The sequence below is a fragment of the Sardina pilchardus genome, chromosome 10 (assembly GCF_963854185.1).
Source record: "Sardina pilchardus chromosome 10, fSarPil1.1, whole genome shotgun sequence".
Lineage (NCBI taxonomy): Eukaryota > Metazoa > Chordata > Actinopteri > Clupeiformes > Clupeidae > Sardina > Sardina pilchardus.
The window spans coordinates 6,830,712-6,854,810 of record NC_085003.1 but is presented as its reverse complement, the minus strand read 5'-3'; the positions used below and the strand labels follow the sequence as shown (position 1 = coordinate 6,854,810).

Sequence of the window (24,099 nt, the reverse complement as noted above, 5' to 3'; positions counted from 1 at the left end):
CAATGAACTGTGTGTTTTCAAGTAGCGATTGCCTAAACATATCCTTGATAACATTACATTTTAGATAGATAGATAGATAGATAGATAGATATTTTATTGATCCCCACGGGGAAATTCAAGGTAACTAGGCTATTCAAAACAAACAAACAAACAAACAAACAAACAAAATATTAGAGAACACTGCCCTCCAAAAGTCTGGAAGTGTTTATAGTAGCCTAGACCTAACTACTTACTATACCATGATTAATGACACGACTTCCAATAACATGCATAGCAATAGCCTAATGTTAACTGCAACTTAAATATCTTGAGTGGTAGAAAAGGGTAGGCTCAGTAAAAGTGAATTATTTAGTAACATTTGCCAGACAACATAGCAATAATTTACTAGAGGATTTGAACCATATTAATATAGTCTACAGTATGTGTTTCTTGTGGAAATGGCCTGGTTCAAACAGCTGCCAGTATGTATAGTTTAAAGGATGAAGGGCATTATTTTGGAGATTTAGCCAAAAATCTTCTGGCGCCAGAATATGATTTGCATAAGACAGTGAGTTGGTGAAAGGATTTTGTATTACTGTATCAAAAGAATATGAAATATGGATGCCATCGTATTTTACAACACTAAATCATTGGTCAATTATTGGCTTCAGTTTCACTTTCCAATAAGCCACAGTAGACACTCTAAAACAGATAGTTCTGAGGGCATGACCTTCCACCATATATCATGGCCTTATTGATGTTACAGTATGCATAATACTCTGCTGTGCCTTTGAGCCTTGCCTGGCACCGCTAGCTTCGTCCAGGCACTTGACAATCATGCAGTCAAGTGCCTGAGTGTCATCTGTGGTCCAGTGCATCTCTGAGTGTCATCTGTGGAGTCTCAGCACTGTTTGCTTTTTTGTCTTTCCAGTGAAATGGAGATGACTTGTCTTTCTATATGTAATGGTAAACTGGATGAATCCTTCTTGGTGGAGTCACCCTAACGCTCAGTTAACCCAGACCTCATTATTTTTGAGAAATGTGATGAAGTGGTTCCCGGAGCCGCTGCACCATTATCAAAATGAGCTTCCATTATAGGGAAAGCTTTTTGCTTGTGTAGTTGGGCTGTGCTCCTGCATTCAAATTGAGATGTGACAGGATAATTTAAGTGTCCTGCCTCTTGTCAAGAGCATAAGATTCTTCAGGGAAATTGTTGGATGAACCGCAGCAGTCTTGCTTCGTAGTGGTGCTATCTGATATCCCTAAATCTGTACACAGCACAGTTAAACGTTATGGTTTGTGAAATTACTTGATGTTCATTTTGTGTTAAACTCTTTTTTCACAGACTATTTCACTATTCACTAGAAAGACAAATACAGTGGGAGAATGACTGTGAGAAATAAGGATGTCCTGACTCTATTTATGCATATGGACATGTCCATCTGATTAGTCTTGGATAATGTCCCAGAAATGAGAGGTTAGGGAGTACTAAACTCAATTCTCACAGAGCAGAAGGGAGAAGAGTCCAATTTTACTGGCTATTTTCCTAGATAAGGAACCATTTCAGAGGAGGGATTTCCACACACTGAAAATGGGTTGTTTGCCTAGAATTTGAATATTTCCAGATGTGATCTAACTTGAACACAGAGAGAGAACATATTTGCATGTTTTTCAGGATACAGCCTGAAAAAATGGTACACATATTCCACCTCAGTTATACTTCAATAATGACTAATATTTTCTTTTAATATCTTTTCAAAAATACATGATTTTAACCATGATCAAGTGATAAACCTCTCCATATGAATGAACAACCCTTTTCATGGTCCTGGTGTGTTTGAAGGCCAGGTTCACGTTGGTCCAGGAAGGTGATCTGTTGTTGTCTTCGTTGTTGTTTAACAGATTGGAGTTCAAGTACCCATAGCCTCTCCAGCATACACCCACTCACTCGTGATCTGTCTGTCAGGTCAGTTCATCTCCAAATTATTACTTTTGCTGATCCAAGCAGACGCACAAAAAATGGCCTCAGTTTTGGTTAATGATTTATGTCAATTAAATAAAAATGTTAATAGCAATTTATAATGTGATAATGCGGTAAAAGAGAATATGTTTCCTTCAATCTGACTTAAAATGAGCACAGGATATATGAGAATATGAAAATACATATGTCTGTGCATGCACCACATTTATAAGCATGGCCCTATTAGAATGAATGGCTAGGGAAGGGTCAGATGGACACCCATTCATGTGTCGAGATACCCTCTACAGTACCTCTATCTTTTGGAAGCCTTTAGTGGGATAACTAAGCCGTAATGGAAACTGTATGATGGCCTCACCGGTTACACTGTGGGCTCTTTGAGATGCACCTTTTTATCCTTTTTTCATGAGTGTTTACTTTTAGAAAAGGCGAACACTGCAAAATGTAACTTAAGTTACAGTATCAGTATCAGTATTATTTCTGGTACAATAACTGCATGCAGAGGAATAATGTCTAAGGGTGGTCTTTTGTCAATGACTGCATTGTATCTTCTGAAATCTTCACATTCTTTTCATCTAATCTTTCTGTCTACACTTACACGATACAGGTACAATATGTATTTTACCAAGCAGTTTGCCCTATGGGATTTGAATAGGATGAGTTTGCAGGATGTTTAAACCTACAGGGGACAATTCATTTCTGGTCACTGTTCCAGCCAACTTTGTCTCCTCCATCATTAATTTCGACATGCTCCAGATTTTGTTGGGCTTTTGGATGATGACTTTATAGTTTTTAAACATACAACAATAACCACATCCTCTCAATTGTGAGGTTCCAAGCTGTACTTGAATGAATCACCACACATTTATCTGACAAAACCCAGAACACAGAAAATCAAATCTATCTTCATAGTCCACTTTTTTATATATATATATATACTTAGGCCAAACAATGATATGCATTTGATCAAATCACAAAGATAGTTTTGGTCTCCAGGGAAAGCAATCTGTCACATGTAAAATTTGTAACTGATACTCTGAGATAACATTCGGTAATACTGTGCACTATGCTGCATGACCAGTAGAGGTCAGCCAACTTCAACCAGAGAGACATGCCAGTCTGATAATAATGCTGTGCAAGGGCAAAGTAAAGTGGAGGAAAGCTAGCATAATCCCAAAGGCCCTGCAGTGACTGGGGGCCCCCATAGAACATAATAAACTGTTCAGGGGTCCAAATATTATTTTCTATCGTTCTTTTATTCTTTCGGGGTTTTTTTTAGCAGCCCGGAAAGTCTTCAGTCCCTTGCGGTTATCTGTGTCCCTGTGTTTGCGATGGCTAAATATTCAGATGGGTAAAAACAACACTTATTAGAGTAGCGACCCAGCCAGTGTGTCAACTACCGGCTATTAGTTCACTCTTGAAGTGGAGATCCAGACAACAGTATCATTGGTTGAGTCTCTTAAAAGTAACAATGAAATCAAGATATATTAAATAGTTTGAAAAAGAAAGGACAGTATAGGGATATGTGTTTATATCATTTTAATACTACATTGACTATTCTATTCCCCAACACACCTCAAGACCACATCTTTACTTTTCCATCATCAAAATATATATTTTTAAAATTCTGCTGTCAAAAATGATCAGTGTGATGATTTTAGAGGTGGAAGGTAAATAGTGGAATGATTTGAAAGGAAATGAGCTTGTGCATAGTACTTGATGTGTTTAGAGTTTATGCCACAAGATGGCAGCACCACAACTTGCAACAGAACCACTGCACCAGGAAATGACCTGCAGGTAGTGCACCTTTCTGTATGATACATCATCATCTGCTTTAGTAGACGTCCTGTGGTAGCCATTTCAAACACTGTCATCACCCTCCCCCTTAAGCCCCCTCCAGAAGAAAACGTCTACTACTCCATCAGACAAGGCTACGTCAGTGCAGCTTTATCCTCACATATACAAACAAACAAACAAACACTACCTTCCACACTCTTTGTTAGCCTCTCTGTTGTGTACATTCTTCTGTTGTCCTCTCCTCAGTACGACTCTCACTGAGAGAGCATGAAGCTTGTGGTTTGTTGTCCACGTCGTTGGTGCTTTGACAGTTCTGATCAACTGCCGTCGCTGCTCCTCCAGAGATCCGGACTCCTGTGTCCCTCTGGTCCCCGTCCGTCCGTATGCGAGGAGCATCGAGGAGGGCCCAGGAGCCCTGAACCGACCCCCCCTCCACACACACACACACACACACACACACACACACACACACACACCCCACCCCCCGGCTCAGCAGCCCAGGTGCTGAGGAAGCACTATCAGAGGAAGGTGAGCATGTGAGTAATGCAGGCAGACAGCACATTCTGGGCCAGTGACAGTGAGTCAGCACCATGGAGGCAGAGAGAGGCTGAGAGAGAGAGAGAGAGAGAGAGAGAGAGAGAGAGCAGGAGGGATGGAGAGAGAGAGAGACATATGGTCTTTCTCTGTATCAGTGTGTAAACATATAAACATGTGTTGTTTGTACACAGAGAATCTTTAAAAAAAAAAATTAAAAAAATGAGAACAATGAGAATTGTACTACAACAATACCAGCTACAATAATAATAACAACAACAACAACAACATTCTGTTATTATTAAAATGATTACAACAATAATATCATTATAATTCATTATAATTATGAATATATTTGTAATTGTATATTTAACAATACATGTCATGCCTCAGGCTACACTGAGAGAGCAGTAGCCGCAGAGCTGTAGTTCTCTCTCTCTCTCTCTCTCTCTCTCTCTCTGTTTCTCCCTCCGTCGGGCGGTGCTGGCTAAACTGCTGAATTCTGTATTTCATGGAGGACTGCAGGAGCCTGAGGGGAGCTGCAGAGCCTTCTGACCTGCCTGTCCTTGACTGCTCTTGAGGGAGGGAAAGAGAGAGAGAGACAGAGGGACAGAGAGAGAGAGAGAAGAAGGAGGTGGAAAAGGAAAGGAGAAGAGGGGGAAATAATGCATTAAAGAAACACAAACATGGATTGTGTGTGTGCGTGTGTGTGTGTGTGTGTGTGTGTGTGTGTGTGTGTGTGTGTGTGTGTGTGTGTGTGTGTGTGTGTGTGTGTGTGTGTGTGTGTGTGTGTGTGTGAGAGAGAGAGAGAGAGAGAGAGAGAGGCAGCTTCTAGTGGAGGCAGTCCAGCCCAGCCCAGCCCAGCACAGGCAGGCAGGAGAGGAGCAGCAGAGAAGTGCTGTGTGCTCGGAGGGGGAGTGAGCTGCCTGCTTGCCTGCCTGCCTCTCCGCCTGCAGATCCTCTCTCTCTCTCTCTCCCTCTTTCTCTCTCCCTTTCTCTCTCGCTTCATTTGTCAGCCCTGGATCGTCTCCCAGGACGGGACAGCACAGCGCAGCGGCATGACAAAATGTCAGAAATTGGTTCTGCACTGGTGCAGTCAGTCCTGCCTCTTGCAAAGAGCCCAGGGTGGCTCCACTCTGTGTGCAGTGGTGGCAGACTATCCATGTAAAAAAAAACCCGGCCCCTTTACTTTTTTTGCCTTTAAGCAAATGGCCTCAGTCATTAGTGAAGATGGAGAGTGGGCTGTAATATTTCAACGCGTCTCTGTTAATGTGCCGTTGATGGTCCTCTGTAGTCCAGAGATCAGCTCAATCACAGGAGGAGCTGTTGTTTGTGTGCTGTTGACAGGTAAGAGCCAAGGACTTCCAGGAAGTCTGTAAAAAGCAGAGAGCATGTACAGGATCTAGCCGGCCGATAGGCAATCGATAGCCAGCGGCGGGGGAGCCGAGAGGACGAGAGACCTTAGACGAGTGACTTTCAGGCTGCCGGTGAGAGGAGAGGAGAGGAGAGGAGAGGAGAGGAGAGGAGAGGAGAGGAGAGGAGAGGAGAGGAGAGGAGAGACGAGGAGAGGCAAGGAGAGGAGAGGAGAGGAGAGACGAGGCGAGGAGAGGCAAGGAGAGGAGAGGAGAGGAGAGAGAGGAGAGGAGAGGAGAGGAGAAGAGAAGAGAAGAGAAGAGAAGAGAGGAGAGGAGAGGAGAGGAGAGGAGAGAAGAGGAGAGGAGAGGAGAGGAGAGGAGAGAAGAGGAGAGGAGAGGAGAGGAGAGGAGAGGAGAGGAGAGGAGAGGAGAGGAGAGGGCCCTGCTGGGCTGCTCTCACTGCTGCTGGTGCTGGAGCCGGTGCCATGTGATCAGGGCAGGGAGGGGCTTCACCAGTGCGGGGAAGAGGAAGCCTCGCCGCCCAAATTAGACACGGAGAGTGGAGAGAGCGACCATTCACACCGCTACCTGAGGCATTATCCGACCTTAATGCACCAGGGGTTGGACAATTTCCCTGTAGGTGACAGAGAAAAGAGAGTGATGGAAAAACACTATCAAGTAGCCCAGCGCTGTGCTGTGCTGTGCTGATACAAAGCTGGGGAACAGTGAAGATTGGTCATTTTTTCATATAAGTGTGGTCAGCAGTGAGATAATGTGATCCTCTACAGTGACAATGACGTTAGTGATGGTGTGTATAGCTGCTTAATAAGTCAATTATATAAGCAATCATTAATGTAATCATATACTCATTATTATAGAAATTATATAATAATAAGCAGTAATTCATCTAGATGAATAAGTAAGGATCTCAAATGAAGGGCATGGATAGTATTTTTAACTGGTCGCTGACATTTTGAAGGGACAAGGATGACACAAACAGCTATAACGAAATAATGATATACCAACAGTGTGTTACATTTCCCTATATCTTGTTGGATGCATTTGATCTCTATCCAAAAATTACTACTGGAGGTTCAATGTCGTCCAAATGTTATATCATCAAAGGAAACCTCATCAGCATAAAGAGGCTGTTGTGTCTGCGCTGAACTGATGTCACTGCACATAACCTCAGATCCATATCATCACACAGAGCAGCTTTTCCTCCCCAAACTTACTTTAGGATTCACCTTGCATCATCAGCAAGCACTGATGCCCTTTCTCACCCAAAACTGGCTATCGATTTCCATTTGTTTCTCCTGAATTACACTGGGCTTTGCAGTCTCCCGCTGACCTTGGGCGGACTGTCTGAAGTGCGTTGTTGGTGTTCGTTGTGTGCTTTATGCTAATACTTGTCCTTCACGACTTCCTGCTGTCGCTCTTGTGAAACGTCCAGGGATCTTTTGGAATGAATGAAACAGAAATGTGTTGTGTGTTGTCTCTCTCTCTCTCTCTCTCTCTCTCTCCCTCCTTCTCTCTCAGTAAGCCAGGGCTCTGTAGGGGAAGGCGGGCAGGTTCCGGCTCTCTCTTCTCCCCTCCTGTTCTCTTCTGGCTCTGCACCCTGGAAGGAGGGGCGGGAGGCGAGAGCTGCAGTCCGGACAGAGCAAGGTCGCGCGGGGCAGAAACACTCACGCTGTCCCATCAGAGACAGACAAAGAGATGACGACATGACAACAAAGGGTGGATGGGGCAGCTAAATGAGATGGTGGTTTTGCATGTGTTAGAATGCTGTATATGTTATCATGCATGCTATACAAACTCTATAATCAAAACAGACATTATGAAAGCATATTTACTATATGCTCTCTCTCTCTCTCTCCTGCTTTCTTTCATTGTTTCTTATTTATTTATTTACCTAGTTGTCTTCTTCAATCTATCTCTTTGTGGACCGCCCTCCTCTGATCTCTGTTGTGTTATTAGGGAAGTAGCCCAGGTCTTTCAGAGGGCAACAGAGGCCCATTTCACTGGCTTGGGTTTGACAGAAGCCATTTGCACAACGCAAGATGGATGAAATGATGGACGTGCCCTTAATTATTAAACATGGCTGACAACAGCATTATGGAGATAATGCAAAGACGAAAGGAAGCACTGTGTGAACGAGAGTTAGAGAGAGAGAGCGAGAGAGAGAGAGAGAGAGAGAGAGACATGATGATGAGGGGTGTTTAGCCTCCACCAGGAAATAGGCTTTCTAAATGCTGATTTACACATGGGAGATGCATCCAGTTGTCTTTGCATCCTGAGGTTATGGCCAGCACATCTGCCCCTCCACATGTAACGCACTGCACTGCACTGCCAGCAGATTGGATGCAGGCGAAAAATAGTGCAGCGGCTTATATAGGACAGCAAGCCGAAAGGGTTATGGCTCATATTACGTCTCATTGTCCAATTCAGTGCCACCTGGGCGAGATAGCGCAGCCTTTGGCTCTGTGTGAAGGCTAATGTCACGCTGGAGGTTAATGACAGCCTGGCCATTATTAGGACTGCGCTCAGGGCCCGGGGAAACTTTTCGGAGGATGTTGACAGGATTCGCACAGCTTTTCCGTATAAAAGGGATATGTAGTGCAAGTCTGTCTTTGAAGAGATCGATTCGCTCGGAATATCGAGTGTGTCAGAGTCCTGACTCAGGGAAAACAGCACGCTCCCACTCAGCCTGCCTTTGTTTTTCATGTGTGTGTGTGTGTGAGTGTGTGTGTGTGTGAGAGAGAGAGAGAGGGAGGGAGGAAGGAGGGGGTCAGTGCCACTATGTAATCCATTAAGTGGTCTCATGGAGTGCTGTGATAGGCATCAGCCTAGCTGTGGAGAGCCAGAAGGATGACTGACAACGTGAGACGCATTACTCAAAGGCAACACCACTGTAGCCTGCTAGATGGAGGGGGAGAGGATGTGTTATTCACTGTTTGTTTGTGTGTGTGTTTGCCTTCCATCAGAGGGTGTTAAGAAACCAGCCCACAAACCAAGCCAACCCCCTCGTACGCCCAGGCCTGCCACAGGCATCTGGTAAGAAGTCTGAATTAGGGAGACACACAAAGGACGTTTTGGATCTTGAGGTTTAAGATCAGAATCGTAAACGATGTTGGAATGACCGAAGCAGGGGATTGTTTTCTGCTAATGTTTCACATTATTCACAAACGCAGATTTAACTCTATTGTTTTTCTGTGAAGACAAATGATGATGATGATTGATGACAAAATTAACTTGTATTGTTCGGAAAAAAATCATATTTCAGTCATTTGGGGCTATTCTTTTGTTGAGATGAAAACATGTATTGTTCAAATACACATCTACTTACTGTTTTAGTGTGCAGTGCTCAGAGTGAAGTCTGTAGGTGTCTCGTCTTGACAGCGTGTAGTTCAGGTATGGCACCGGTGTGTTGCCATTGGGGGGGAAATCCGGGGTAGAACGGGACGTCAACATACCCTTGGTTCAAAGCTAGAGCTGTGATTCTCTTGCCTACACCCACACGTACACTACCTCCTCTCTCTCATCTCCACCTCTTTCTCTCTCTCTCTCTCTCTCTCTCACACACACACACACACACACACATATTCTCTTTTAGTCTCCATCCCCCCTTCACACCCCCCCCCCCCTCCCCCCATTTCCCTCTCTCTCTCCCTCTCCCTCTGTCTTCGTTGACTGCTTAGGAGAAACACTGGGCCCTCTGCCAGCTTCTACCCCACCCCTGAGCCTGCAGGGGAAGAGAGTGCTGCAGCTCCGGAGGGCAACGCAAAGGACGAACACTCACTCCAGCCCTCGCAAACCAAACATATGCGTAAACGTAGGGGTACCACACACACACACACACACACACACACACACACATATTGTACATTTGCATGTATATTGAGGGAGATTTCAAATACCCATATACCTTAACAGAGAAATCTGCAATAGGACAATTGTGTTGGTATTCATTCATCCATTTTGCTGTGTGCTGCACTTCATAGTCCAAGGCATTCTGTCATTATTCTGCTGTGTGATATTGTTTCTTGCCTCACCCATAACCACACAACATTACCTGAATTTCTCTCTGGAATATATGATGGATCTTTTCACTATTCACTCTAAAAAAGATGTGTCATTTTAACACATTTTCTGTGTGTGCTCAGGGACGACACATTTTGTGTCTATTTCAACACAGCAATTGTGTGGCTGGCTGGGTGAAAAACAGAGTTCTCAAAACAACAAAACCTGCGAAAAGATGTACCTTTTTGTTTGTTTGTTTGCTTGTTTTTGTTGTTGTTGTTGTTGCTACACGAAATGAACACAAAATCGTGTTGTCCCTGAGCTCACACACAATGTCATTTTGACACATCTCATCTTAGAGTGTTCTCTAGATTCAAAAGGTGGCACAATTTTCTTGCCTTATTCAGTTTGAAAGCATCTTGCCATACTCAACAGCTGCACCTGAGTTGACAAAACATTATTCTCACTTAAAAGTTGCAGTGTGAGCACTTTTTTTCAACCTAATTAACCAAATGATGTGAGATGTTGGCGAATAATGATTCATTACTTCTGAGAATTGCGCACTGTGCTCACATTCTAATGGAAAACTTCTGACTTCATTCTGACATCATTAAGCGCATATGAAACTTTCTTGATAGCATCTATGATTAATGACAGACGCTATGTTAATTACCGTGGTCTATTAAAGCACATCACAACAGCTTTACGCATGCACACCCACAGATCACATTACACCAGAGAGTGGCTTTGACAGGACTCAGATCCTTAAAAATTTATTGAGTTAAATGTATGATCAACTCAAAAGTGACATAAGAAAATAAACACCCTTGCATAGATCACAGACCAGGCATTGGTCAGCATCTGACAAAATGAACACACACAACCAAATCCTTGCTCAAAGAAAATTCAAAAGCAATGATGGCAGCAAACATGTCATACCAGTCATGTTTCCATACAGTTGGTATGTGGAATCTGTGGAAGAGTGGTGGAACAGATAGTCCATCATGAACCTGGGAGAGGAAAGGGGGGGAGTCCTACAGGCAAGGCTCATTCCAAAGGCACCCCTCTAGGCATTCATAACTATGTTTCATTGAAATCCAACAAAGCACATTCATATCAATCTAAAGCTCATCTTTAGGCCCTCATCGCCACTAGACCTCATCCAACACAAATAATGTGCACTTACATGTATCAACAACATTAAAGTCTGTAGCACAGACCTGCCGATAGAGAATTCCTTTGAGGAAAAGAAAGTGAAGAAAATGTCCAAATGATAAGAATGGGTTTGAGAACAAAAACAACGTGCTGATGACAGCAAGGGCTTTTAACATGAAGCAACCGCAACGAAGCTGATCCTAAGTTGTTGAAAGACTAAGCTCATGCAGCCTTTCATTGACCATGCAGATTTACGATCAGAGCTGTAAGGTTGCTGTTAAGTCGGTTATCTTTACAGGAAGGTTGGATGATGACGTCTTTCTTTGATTTCCGGTGTTTGAATGAAGCTTTGGTGACATTTAAATAAAGCAAAGAGAATAACCAGTTTCACTAATGCCTTTTTCACTTTATTCAATATAATATATTATAATATTATTTGTGGTTTGCTTTCTCTTTTAGTCATGGCTTATCATATGGACTCTCTGTAAGTCTCATATGGTTTGTCTGAAGCACATGTATTATTCATAATAGTGACATTAAAATAAAATATAATAGCAAAAATGAGGCCACAGAGGTGAACAAAAAAAGAAAATAAATCTTGTAATGTCCTCAGAAGGCCACATCTAGAATACATGACTTCTTCATCTTTTCTTGGGATATGCATTAAGTGTCTCTACCAGCACGCTATATTGGATGAAAAATCACTTGTAAGCAGACTGTTTGAAATAGCACTATTGTTTCCAACATTTTTTTTATAAGCATTTTGTGGTATTTATGTGTTTTTTTTTTCAGATATGTCAGCACATGTGTAATTGAATCAGTCTTTGGACCCAGCAAGGCTTATTAATGCCAAGATTTGTAAAAAATCTAAACATCCTTTTCCACTGTCTCTGACACCAACATTCACACTCAACACAGTCACAGCGGAGGGTACAGAGATGTACAGTACGAGTAGACCTATCAGAGGGTTTGACTTTGGTTCATTTGTCCCTCACTGATCCCCAACATTTCCTCTAAACTGACACAATTCAACAGATTTAGGAGATCAGCTCAGCAAAACACCAATCCTATATGTTTCAATAAGAAGTGTTTCATACAAATGCTCTGCTGTCATCTTTACAAACTTTCCTTCATCATTGGGCACATACGTATGTTTACAACCATCACAGTACGTCTGTTGTATCTTTTTAACTAGTGTTTCTCATTTTGTCATAGGGGAGCACAACTAAATGATATGTAGTCTCTATTGCTATTACATGGTTTGTCAGAATGCATCGTCCAGATGGTTTTATTTTACAGCACCATACCCCTGCTTCTTGGCTAGCCTTCCCTGCTGATGTACTCTGACAACCAAGGGGTATTTTTATCGGCCATTCATGGACCATGGTGACATAACTTGTGTTACAATGCTATTGTACAGAGCAAAAAAGCCAACAAGTCAAAGGGATGATGTTATGATGGCTGATAGTAGACAAACTATTTGTCTTCAACCTGCAGTCCCACCAACACACTACATCTACCTATTTTAAATGACCAGTAGCAGTTTGTTATTTGATTTCTCTTCACCATTGCAAAAACTACAGTCAGTAAGAAGTTACTCTTAGGACTCCTTTGAGACATCTTACAGCCCATTCAGACATTTCACAGAAACAGAAAACTGCTGTGTTGCAGAAAAGCAATGGTAAGAATCTTGTCTGTCATGTTTTAGATATTTAAAAAGTGCATAAAAAACAGTCTGCCTTCTTAAGCCCTTTCTGTATCAGAAGTAACCTCACTTTCAGCATGGCTGTCAACATTTCATCCATTTCATTCTTTCAGGGGTAAGACAACAATACACATTCCTTGCAGGCACTATAAAATCAAACGCAGAACATAAACGTGTAGTATCTCAGTGTTTCTGTGCATCTGACTGTAAGGTCTGACCGGCCATACATGTCTTTGCTTTTCTGTCTGAGAAGTAGAAACCAGTTGATGTCAAATCAAGTGAGAATAATAGCACTGATCAGAGTTAATTAAGAACAACAACAGTAACACTAGAGCAAAGCTAAGCTTTTGATTGTGTGCAGCTGAAAGGGCAAGGGGGCATTAAGGGGAAGGGGTACAGTAGGCATGTAATCACTCTCTGAGCTTCTTGACCTTTCCTTTGGGCAGGTGTGGGGTTTTCTTTTCTATTGGAATACAGTACATGGCTGGCCATTTTGCACATGGATGTAGAAAGTAAGATGGTGAGCATATTCAAGCGCTGCAGTAAGCTCTGCAGTAACCTCACTGAGGTAGACTCCTTATGGCACAGAAAACAGAACACAACGGAAAAGTACTCATCCACAAGGCAGATTCAAACCTAATGGGATCCCACCCTAACCCACCCCAACATTAACTTAATCAATGAGACCTACGCTGATTTTTTTTTTCCCCCATAGACAAGTTCAGGTGCATTACGACATGAAAAGGTCAAGTTGTGCGTGACAACCACGTGTCATGTTGAACGCCTTCTCAACTCGGAATGCACCCACCCGATGCTCAGGGCGATTAATCTCTATGGAACACGTACTCTCCTTTTACACAGACAAGTATAAGGATAACACCTGGAATATCTTAACTGCCCGTCATGGCCATCCAAAATAGTTACTCCGCGTTGTTTAACATTATTTACAACTCAGCGCAAAAGTTTCACTTCCCAGAGGTAAAACTTGCACTTGTGTGAAAGCTTTGAAAAGGAGGCAGAAGGTCATTGTTGTGACTGAACTATTTCACTCCCATTAGCGCTCCAGCATAAACTGCACTGTGCTGCACTTTTGTCATGATGTCAATCAGTCGTACACTGAGGCACTTTCACCTATCCAGTCGTTGAGAGGCACAAAGGCACTAGCAACCTATGTTCATAATTCTGACTTGTTCTCTTTGCAATGTTTCCTGACATTATTAAATAAATCAAGTAATTTAGATACTTTGAACATCACAATGGCCTAAATTTGACGGCAAATATCGAAAGCATGAATTATATTTACATTTCGTTTTACTTGTTGAGAGAGGCCCATGCACTGTATTATTGACGTTATACTGATTTTAACAGGTGCTTAGTATGAGTATATGCATTTTTGATAATATTTTCCTCAGCTTCTTTGACTACTTTTTAAATAAGAAGGTCTGCATTCCCGAGATGGGCTTGCATATATTTTTGTCACATTTCAGAAAATGTGGGATTCCATGTCCCTATTTCCCTGACAGTAACATGGGCACCTATAAGAGGTGCCTAAATTGCAACAAGCTGTATAATATTGATGTCATGCATTAAATATACTAGGATACATAGTACCTTAGTTCGAGTAGGCCATAATGCAGGTTATTTTCTAACATGCTATGATCTCATTGAGTTACTGTTCCCTTAAGGTTTAACATTCAGTCCTTAAATACTCATAAATGATAAGCATTTCAAATCATAACGATCCAGTGCACTTTCCATGGAAGTAGATGGTAGGGGAGATGGAAGAAAGGTCCAAAAAGAAAAAAAAGCGCTCTTAAATGAGATAATGTCCCAAGCATGCCATTATCAAAATGATAAGAATCTGAACATGCTAACGTGAAGCTCCTTTTGTCATTGTGCTGTCTTGCATCTAAAGGGCATGGCATTGAATCACTTGGTGATATCTTAAGTACAGCATCTGCTGAAAAATAGCAGCATTGCGGATGTTCATGGGTCGAGGACTTGGTCCTCTGTAGCATCCCAGCAGGTATTCAGTCACGTCTGTATAAGGTGCTTTGCTGGTCGGTATATCCTCTTACTGGAAGGAGACCACCTATCAGGAAGTCGTCAATCAGACCCTGCCGAGCGTTGCGCCTCTTCCTCTGCAGGGCAGGGTAGTTTGGATGCATTTTCTCCAGGATGCACTGTGCAAGTTACTGAAATGGTATCTGTATTCCATGCATATCATTTTAAAAACCCCTTCGTGGATGCTGGTTAGAACAACCACCAAGGGTCCTCGTAAGTGCCAGACTTTTGCCTGTTGGTGCGCGCTTATGTGTGTTACATGGGGGGTTATTTTTATGTACTGGAAGTATTCTTTTTTTGAAAATTAATAACAGCTACTAACTTTCGAATATCTAACGGCTTGATTCTTTTCATTGTGTTTTTTTTTCTTTTCTTTCTTTTGCGGAATATAGTAGTCGCATTGCAAGGGCTCTCTAAGGAGGTAAATGAAGCATTCGTGTGATTAGTATGATCACCAGTTTCTTAAGTCCCTGCTTTCTTCTAAACATCGGATAGGAGCTTGGTGTTGTTCACACAGTTTTGATTAGTGATAGTGCAGTTGCCAGTTCTCAGGTTGGCTTCCCTAAAATTGTCGATACTGTTGTTTATGTCACCGTCAATTTCCATGTACTCTGATTTGCTTACGGTCGAGGAGCTACGGCGACTGGAGGTGTCTGACGCAATGTTTGGATTGCTAACATTGAGGAGTTGAGCCTGCTCCTCTCCCTCTGTCTCCCTGTGATAGAAGTAGTTGAAGTTGGATACGATGACAGGCACCGGAAGCGCAATTGTCAGCACACCTGCAATGGCGCATAGGGAACCGACTATCTTGCCACCTATGGTCACTGGAACCATGTCCCCATAGCCAACTGTGGTCATGGAGACAACGGCCCACCAGAATGCGTCCGGGATGCTTGTGAAGTGCGATTCCGCTTCCTCGGCCTCTGCGAAGTACACTGCGCTGGAGAACAGGATGACGCCGATGAACAGGAAGAAGATGAGCAATCCGAGCTCCCTCATACTGGCCTTTAGGGTTTGTCCCAAAATCTGCAGCCCTTTCGAATGCCTTGACAGCTTGAAGATCCTAAACACTCTCACCAGACGTATCACCCTGAGAATGGCCAACGATGTCGCCTGTTCACCCTTTCCGTCGTTAGTTTCAGGATCATCGGCCAGCTCTGTGCCCAGTGTTATGAAGTATGGTATGATGGCCACTATATCGATAGTGTTCATCATATTCTTGAAGAAGGCCGCCTTGCTCGGACAGGCAAAGAAGCGCACTATCAGTTCAAACGAGAACCATATGATGCACAAAGTCTCGATAATGAAGAACGGGTCGGTCAAGATGTTTGGCTTGTAATAGAAAGTGGTGTTGCCTACAGTCTCCATACGACCCCTGGGGTCTTCTTTCAGTTCAGGTAAAGTCTCCAAACAAAATATGACGATGGAGATCAAAATGACCATCACAGACACAATAGCAATCCCCCTGGCCGGTCCTGAGCTCTCGGGGTGCTCAAAAAGTAGCCAGATCTGTCGCTGAAACTCCTTTTCTGGCAATGGGCGCTCCTCCTCCCGTATAAAGCCCTCATCCTCTCGAAATCTCTCCATGGCGTCTACCCCCAGTTCGTAAAACTTAATTTCCTCTGAGAACATATCCAAGGGTACGTTCACCGGCCTCCGCAGCCTGCCTCCGGACTGGTAGTAGTAGAGTATTGCGTCGAAACTAGGACGATTCCTGTCGAAGAAGTACTCATTTCTCAGGGGATCAAAGTAGCGCATCCTCTTCTTGGGATTACCTAACAGCGTCTCAGGGAACTGCGAGAGAGTTTTAAGTTGGGTCTCGAAGCGCAGCCCCGCTATGTTGATAACCACCCTCTCACAGCATTCGTGGTCATCGTGGTCCGGGGGGTAGGTGTCCTGAGGGTGCCCCGGCACTGCTGAGGTCTCATCCATGTTGTCTCCGGGCACTACGGTCATCCTGCAGGTCGGCGTGGGAGGAACACTGCAGGAATTGCGGGATTGCGGTTAGTTTGACAAACCAGACATCTAATTCCCCATAAGAAATTCTCCCCCTTCCTCCGAGATTCCCCACCCCTCTGAGCTGTCTCGGTCCCCGGGTGAGGGGATAGCTGCCTCTGCCTCAGTGCGGCCCCACTGCAGTTCTCGCTGACTCGACCATTGCTGCCTTTCGCCTGCTGCCTCTGTCACCCAGTCAGAGCGAATGGATCGAATAGCTGCGATATTTGCTAACTCAGCAATTTCACTCTATGGAGTATTATTTATTTATTTAATGTTACTTTGCTTGTTGCCATTATTTCCGCATTTGCATAATTAGCCTATCCACCCAGGAAGAACACAGTGGCTAATTGTTGTACGTTAAGAAAGGATAATACTAATATAATATTCAAATAATCTTGAAAAGGTGATGTCAGATAGCCTATTATTCCCTAGCATCTAATCTCCTTGACTGTGTCAATCCACGGAAGCTCCGATAACCTTCTCCATGCAGCATAATCCAAAGTGGCTGCAGTTCTGTAGACATTTATGGCAGTAGGCTAAAACATACACGCTATTGACGCTTATGACCGGATGAACATGTGAGTGACTTAGTACACGCATGCATACCTTACCTCCGCTTGATCTTTAGGGATACTGCTGGAATGCGTCCGTTGGTGCACTCATCCAACGCTGATGCACCCTTTCTCCTGTGTATATATGTCTATAGGGTACATGAACACTTTACATCTCTTCGGAGTCGTGCTTCTCGGTGTGCCTGTAATCCTGGTTGAAGTTCATGGCATGTTCGTGTCCTCACACGAGTTATTTTTCCGAAGCTCAAATAAATTAATTCTCAAAAGACTTCAAATCAAACTCTTTGCGTCCCCCAACGAGCAGAAAAGTCATATTGACGAAGGTTGGACGCTGCAATGTAAAAGAATGCTGAAGCCGCAACGTCCAGCCTGGGTAGTGCAGCGGCAAGTGCGGCTAGAATGGCTTATAGCCTACTGCACGAGGAACTCTAATGCTGCAACTCAGGGGGGAGATACATTAAGGGGCAATAAGCGAACCCCTGCCATTTCCAGACATTACCGCATCAGCAAAATGTGCTCTTACGAGTAGACAAGATGACGAGCAAGGTCTGTTGCAGCTCAACATACTGTCAAAGGGTGGAGATGAAGGATGCTCAAAGGGGAGAATCAATAGAAGGATGAAAAAAATAATTCCTTAATAATGTGCACCAGTATATTGTGCTGTGTTGAACATGCGAGGGGGCAGAGAGAGGAGAGAGAGAGAGAGAGAGAGAGAGAGAGAGAGAGAGAGAGAGAGAGAGAGAGAAAGAGAGAGAGTGGGAGGGTAGGGAGAGGGGGAGAGAGCTTTTGAGAAAGAGAAGGAGGGGGAGGGTATTCGACGCAATGCAGAACGGTTGTACTAACGCACGTTGCCACAAGTGCCTTCCACACCACAAAAACAAGAGCATTTATGTGCCAGCACTGGCGCAGTATCTAATCCGCCGTTTACGTGCAGGTATTAAACACACCCTGACCAATATTCACAATAGAGAGACAGCGGTATGCTATAGCACAGCAGTAGCCTACACACTTTCAGGGGTATGCCGGGAATCACACAGTGCCGCATCGGACGATCTGTCAGTGACTTGGAGATTCTGAACTAGTCACTTTTCAAGTTGCACGTGTTCGTTACGTGGTTCCTGTGTGTATGTTTGTGTGTGGGTGTGTTAGAGACTGTGGGCGTGAAAGACAGAGAAAGCGAGACATCACAGCCAAATTGAGAACTTATCAAAGGGTAGATAATTGGGTAAGCAGTCCTTAATTTACGTCTCTTACGTGTTTAAACTGCTATTAGAATAGGCATGTAATACAATTTGCACTATGTCTTAAAGTTGAGTTCCTCTGTAGTTCTCTGAGAGGAGATAACGGTTGCGCGTCGCTGTCCGCGGTGCTGAAACAGACCATTTTGCCCTACCTCTGTTCTTTCACACCGGCATAGTTATCTGTATTCCGATCAGTTATTCAATATGACCGTAAGGTCACTACAGTGGAATATTGCAGATACCTGAAGAACTATTCAGCGCTTGTAAACCAGTAGATGGAGCCAAAATGTCCATGTTCTTAAGTGAAATCAAGAGTATCGATCGGCAGACGGAAATTAAAGTATCATGCTTTAGACAGACCCATGCACACCAGTAGGCCATAATTTTTTTTTAAAAAATACAGCATTCCAACATGAACAATTACTTGCAACACAGAGCACTTAAACAGCTATGTCCCTTGTGGCAATGCAAATAATTTATTTGAATTTGTATCTAACTTAATTTAACTTTTCAGTGCCATTGGTCAGAGGACAAACACTGTCAATCTAATAGATTAAGTTATGTTAGGTTATGTTTTGGCACAATCTGAACTCTACCAGGTCAGAGGATTGGTGCAGCTGTTGGGCTTGATTTTCTCTAGCCAGCATCTAATCATCTGAGAAGCATGATGACAACATAAAGAACACATACTTGGCTTGCCTTGTCACCATGTCTGTAATGATATACTTAGTCATCCATGTTATGGTATACTTTTCTCTATGACCTTTTAACACTTCTTTGCGGACAGGCTTTTAAAATATTAAAACCTGTAAAATTACCTTGTGGTTTAGCACCACTAAATGAATGTGTGCAGTACTCTGAAAATGCGCAAAGAGCAGGTCATATGTTTTTTTCTTTCTCTATTTTGCTATGACCACTGATAGGAGTTGACATTCTATGGCCTCTCTGAGAACGTCATGGCATTACAGCAGCATTAAGTCCAGTTCCATAGCTAAGGCAGGGTGGCGAGTTGGTTGAAGCCAGTGGAAAGTGACCCGTTACATAATCCATCAGGCACAAATGCTACTTGTGCTGAACAGTGAGTCTTGTGCAGTGGAATTAAATGGGACGCTGGGAACTTGCTTGTTTATTTTGAGGAATATGAGCACCTCAGCAGCCCTAATTTGTGTCTTGGGCTCCTTGAGCGTTTCATTGAAGGAGTAGTCTTCATTTGGTAATGTTGAGAAGACTAAGTGTTAGAGTGTGAGAATGAAACAAAAACACAAGCATCCTGTCACATTGTGTTATTCCCTTCCTTTATTCTAACACTCTAACTCATTGCATAATAAAAGATTCACCATCTAAGAAGTTCTGTGCATATGTAATGGTTAAATGGATTAACCTATGATTTATGCATGTTTGGTGAAGTAATGGTCAGACTGAGACATGGTATTGTAGTCTACAATGCTGAGCTTTTAAGTGCTTTGAGCAGGTGTCATAGGCCAGGACAAATATGTTTTCACGTAGCATTCTCTTTTGTTGTCTGTGTTTTTAAACAATGTGTAGACAATAATGCTAATATTTGCAATGCACTGATATGCATATGAAGAATTGTAGTTGCTCTTTGGGATTAATAATCAAGTCTGCAGCTATATATTTTGAGTAGATGTTCCTACCACTCATTAGAATGTCTTAGAACACTACCAGTGGAGTGCACTGATGACATGCTTTAGATTTATTAGATGATTCCAATACAAACTGACCACTGTTTTTAAAGAGTGTATACAGTCCATCCCTAAAGAGTACTTTTTCCAGGTTAGAAATGAATGTAGAGTAAGGCACTCTCTCCATGCCCTTTGATAGAGAGAAAGCCTAATTCACAGAAGACTGTTTATCCCAGAAAAACAGACTGATACAATGCCAGTGCGAATGACCCTCAAATGCTCTCATAGCTCGGATCATTGTCCGTCCGCTGAAGAGACTGAATCCGAGGGGTGTCAGATGGGGCAGCTTGCAGCTGCTGAGTCATGCAGACTTCAGGCAGAGCCACCGCTCTTACGGAAAGTGTCCCGTCGGCATCTTCCCTGAAGGTCCCCGCTGCAGCCACGGCCATCTTCATTACCAGACAGATGGACAGCCATTACCCTGACACTTGGTCACTGTCAAATCCACCAAGCTGTGAATGTCAACACCTACAGTAGGCCGTGTGGTTGCAGCAAGAAGAGGACATTACACAAACGGGGTGCCTTCTGGCGTCGTTTTCTGCTGCAGAGAAATGCAGGACTTGACAAAATGGTAAAATGAGAAAATATTTATTTATCAAAATAGTACATCCAGACATTGTTAGAAAAAAATAGTTCTTTACACACATTGTGTTGTCAAGGCAAAGGTGATGTGTTTCAGTGGCAACTCATTTCACTGATTCAACTAATCAGCACTCATGTACAAACCTCTGAAGGCATTTATGCATAGGGTGCATTGTATATTTTGCTGATAGCACAGTGACTAGTGTTCCAATATGCACACTGAAATAAGGTATGACTAAAGCATGACGCAAAGGCCTCTGACATTGAAATTAGTGCTGATGGAAATAAATAGGTGTGAACTGCATAGTGGGCAAAATATTACCCGACTGATAATATGCAAAGTTGGCTTTAGCTCAGGGAGAGTGATCAGATGTTTGTTCAACATTTTATATCAAAATGTCACAATTTCTTTTTTATAACTTTAAAGTGCAAATGCAGTGTTAGAAAGTGTATTATATTAGTAGGTGCATAATTCTTTCAAGTGTAATGATAAGTGCTAACAAACCTGTTAAGAGCTATAGGGGAACTTATTCTCCAGACAGTGCTTTCTTATGGAAGAAGTTATGCAATCCAATACTGTATCTAATAACCGCATCAGCTAAAGCTGTATCTCTCATTACAGACGCATCTCCATGCACTGCTCTGGACCCGCAATACGGCATTTTCCAGGCCCCCTTTGCCCCTGACTAACTGATTCAGCCAATCCAGAACTTCATCTGAGGGTCATCAAGCATTACGAGACCTGAAACATGTAGTTGAACACAAATGACTGAACAGCAACTTATTCAGTCAGTGGTCAAAATATCACTAGTGATGTGTATAGTTGAATATCACATGACTAAGCACATTAATGCAGTAGCTGTTTTGTAACAGAGTACTCTGCATTGAAACATTATCTAAATGATACCAAAGTGTATGTAACATGAGTATGTATATGTACTGTATATCATCAATAAATAACATTGATATAAAACCCTGATAGGGGCATGATGGACAAAACAAGAATGTTAAAAGAATGTATATACACCATGTGGAATAATTGAAAGGGCTTCTTTAGGCTTCGGTAACTGTACAAATCACATTAAAAAATAGAAATAGAATCAATTTACAAGATGCATTAGGCTGTTTTACAAAAACGCATTGAAAGGCAACCTCACGTAGAGATAAGCCACATTCGTTAGGCCACAGTAGTTAACCCTGATCAACAAATTATTGCTTAATTTATTGTTCAGTAATGAAAAAATATATAACTGTCAAAAAGTGTTAAGCTTTAGCATATCCACCACAGTAACAGGTCTACATTCTCTCACTTAAGTGCACAGCAATGGAACTGCTTAACGCAGTCAAGTAGGCTATATGTTGTATAGGCCATAGCTTACTTGCTGAGAAGTCTAAGTCTAAAGTCAGTAAAAATCTATATTTTCCTCAGACTATGTTTGCGATAGCCATCACGTTATAGGTTACGTGTAATTTATTGCAGTATGAAGGTGTTGCAGCTTACAATATTAATCAAATAGGCTGAAGGATGGCTGCTCAGGAAAATTCAAGCGTGTTGGTGGCATTACTGTTGCTTGAACCTGCTGTTCAACATTCCACCACACAATGGCACTCCGACACTGTAAAACGAAGAAGTGTTTAGACGGCCCGTAGGCTACAGTAGGCCCACGGGTGGTTTAGTCTGTATTACCTTTAAACAGCACCTCCTTTCACATCGACTGAACGGGTCCACTTTGTTATGTCATACGGTAGGTCCGTCGAAAACAGCTTCAGTGCCATTCAGAGTAGGCCTACTAAGGTTCTGCACAGGACAGGTGGGCATAGGATATGACGCCACACAGGATATTGCATGTGTGTGTGTGTGTGTGTGTGTGTGTGTGTGTGTGTGTGTGTATCAAATTCTTCAGGTAATTTTGGAGGAAAATGTAATACATTTCAAAAGTCAAAACTGTCAACACAGAAAAGTTGAAGAGTTGTGTGTACTCTCAGACATCTGTCAGCTTCCCAGTGTAAGTCTCCAGAGAACTGAGGTTGGTGTATCTAGATATATCCAAATCGTCATCTTCAATCATTTCAGAATGAATGAGAGAGGTCTTACTATCGCTTTCCTTCATTTCGACATGAAATGACCCTTCCCGAGCGCATGTGACATGGACGTATTCTCTGTTATCCTCCTTATCGTTTTCCCTGCGATAGAAATAGCTAAAATTTGATACGATGACTGGCACGGGCAGGGCAATAGTTAGCACACCAGCAATGGCACACATGGATCCTACTAATTTTCCTCCAATGGTCACTGGGCTCATGTCTCCATATCCCACGGTCGTCATAGTCACAACTGCCCACCAGAACGAGTCAGGGATGCTCGGGAACCCAGCTGCTGGGTCGTCAACTTCTGCGAAGAACACTGCACTTGCGAACAATACGATGCCAATGATGAGGAAGAAAATCAAGAGACCGAGTTCTCTCATGCTTGCGCGTAGGGTCCGCCCCAGAATCTGGAGACCTTTGGAGTGGCGGGAGAGTTTGAAGATGCGAAACACTCTCACCAAACGGATAACTCTCAGAATGGCCAATGACGCGGTCTGTTGATGACCTCCTTCGAATTCTGCTAGCTCCAAACCCAGAGTTACGAAATATGGCCCAATAGCCACAATATCAATCACATTCATTAAGTCTTTATAGAAAGTAGTCTTGCTAGGACATGCCAGGAATCTCACCAAAAATTCAAAGGAAAACCACACTATACACAGAGTCTCCAATATAAAAAATGGATCTGTGAACGGATTTAGCTTTTCTCCATCAGTTGTCCCATTCAGAAGGTGGTTACTGAATACATTACTATCTTCTCTGAACTCTGGCAACGTTTCCAAACAAAATATTACAATAGATATCAAAATGACCAGTACGGAGACTATAGCAATAATCCTTGCCGCTCCAGAACTGTCGGGATATTCAAACATAAGCCATAGTTGACGCTGAAGTTCGTTTGTTGGCATTGGTCGTTGTTCTTCTTTTGTCAAACCCTCGTCATCAAGAAAACTATCAAGCACACCATCTTCGATCTCATAAAATTTAATTTCGTCCATGAACATATCAACTGGCACATTGATAGGCCTCCGGAGACGTCCTCCAGACTGATAATAGTATAGGATGGCATCGAAGCTGGGTCGGTTCCTGTCGAAAAAGAACTCATTTTTCACCGGGTCAAAATAGCGCATCCTTTTACGCGGATTCCCCAATAGAGTGTTCGGGAATCGTGCAAGAGTTTTGACCTGGGTCTCGAAACGCAGGCCAGATATGTTGATCACCACCAGCTCGCTGCATTCCTGATCATCTCGCTCCAAATCGCTTCCATCTGGTTGTATTGGGTTGACCGTCACAATCTCATCACGGACTTCTGGGCACCCCACCGTCAT

General features: G+C 42.9%; 2 protein-coding genes across 2 annotated transcripts; both read right to left on the bottom strand.

Annotated features, from left to right (window-relative positions):
• Positions 1–13,209: 13,209 nt before the first annotated feature.
• Positions 13,210–17,584, bottom strand: kcna1a (potassium voltage-gated channel, shaker-related subfamily, member 1a). The gene is made up of 2 exons (XM_062548273.1): positions 17,197–17,584; positions 13,210–16,568 (listed from the first exon to the last, which is right to left on the bottom strand). Exon 2 carries the CDS (start codon positions 16,541–16,543, stop codon positions 15,068–15,070), a length of 1,476 nt encoding a protein of 491 aa, XP_062404257.1. The 5' UTR covers positions 16,544–16,568; positions 17,197–17,584; the 3' UTR covers positions 13,210–15,067.
• A 5,081-nt stretch (positions 17,585–22,665) lies between these two features.
• kcna6a (potassium voltage-gated channel, shaker-related, subfamily, member 6 a) lies at positions 22,666–24,099 on the bottom strand. The gene has a single exon (XM_062547498.1). It carries the CDS (start codon positions 24,097–24,099, stop codon positions 22,666–22,668), a length of 1,434 nt encoding a protein of 477 aa, XP_062403482.1.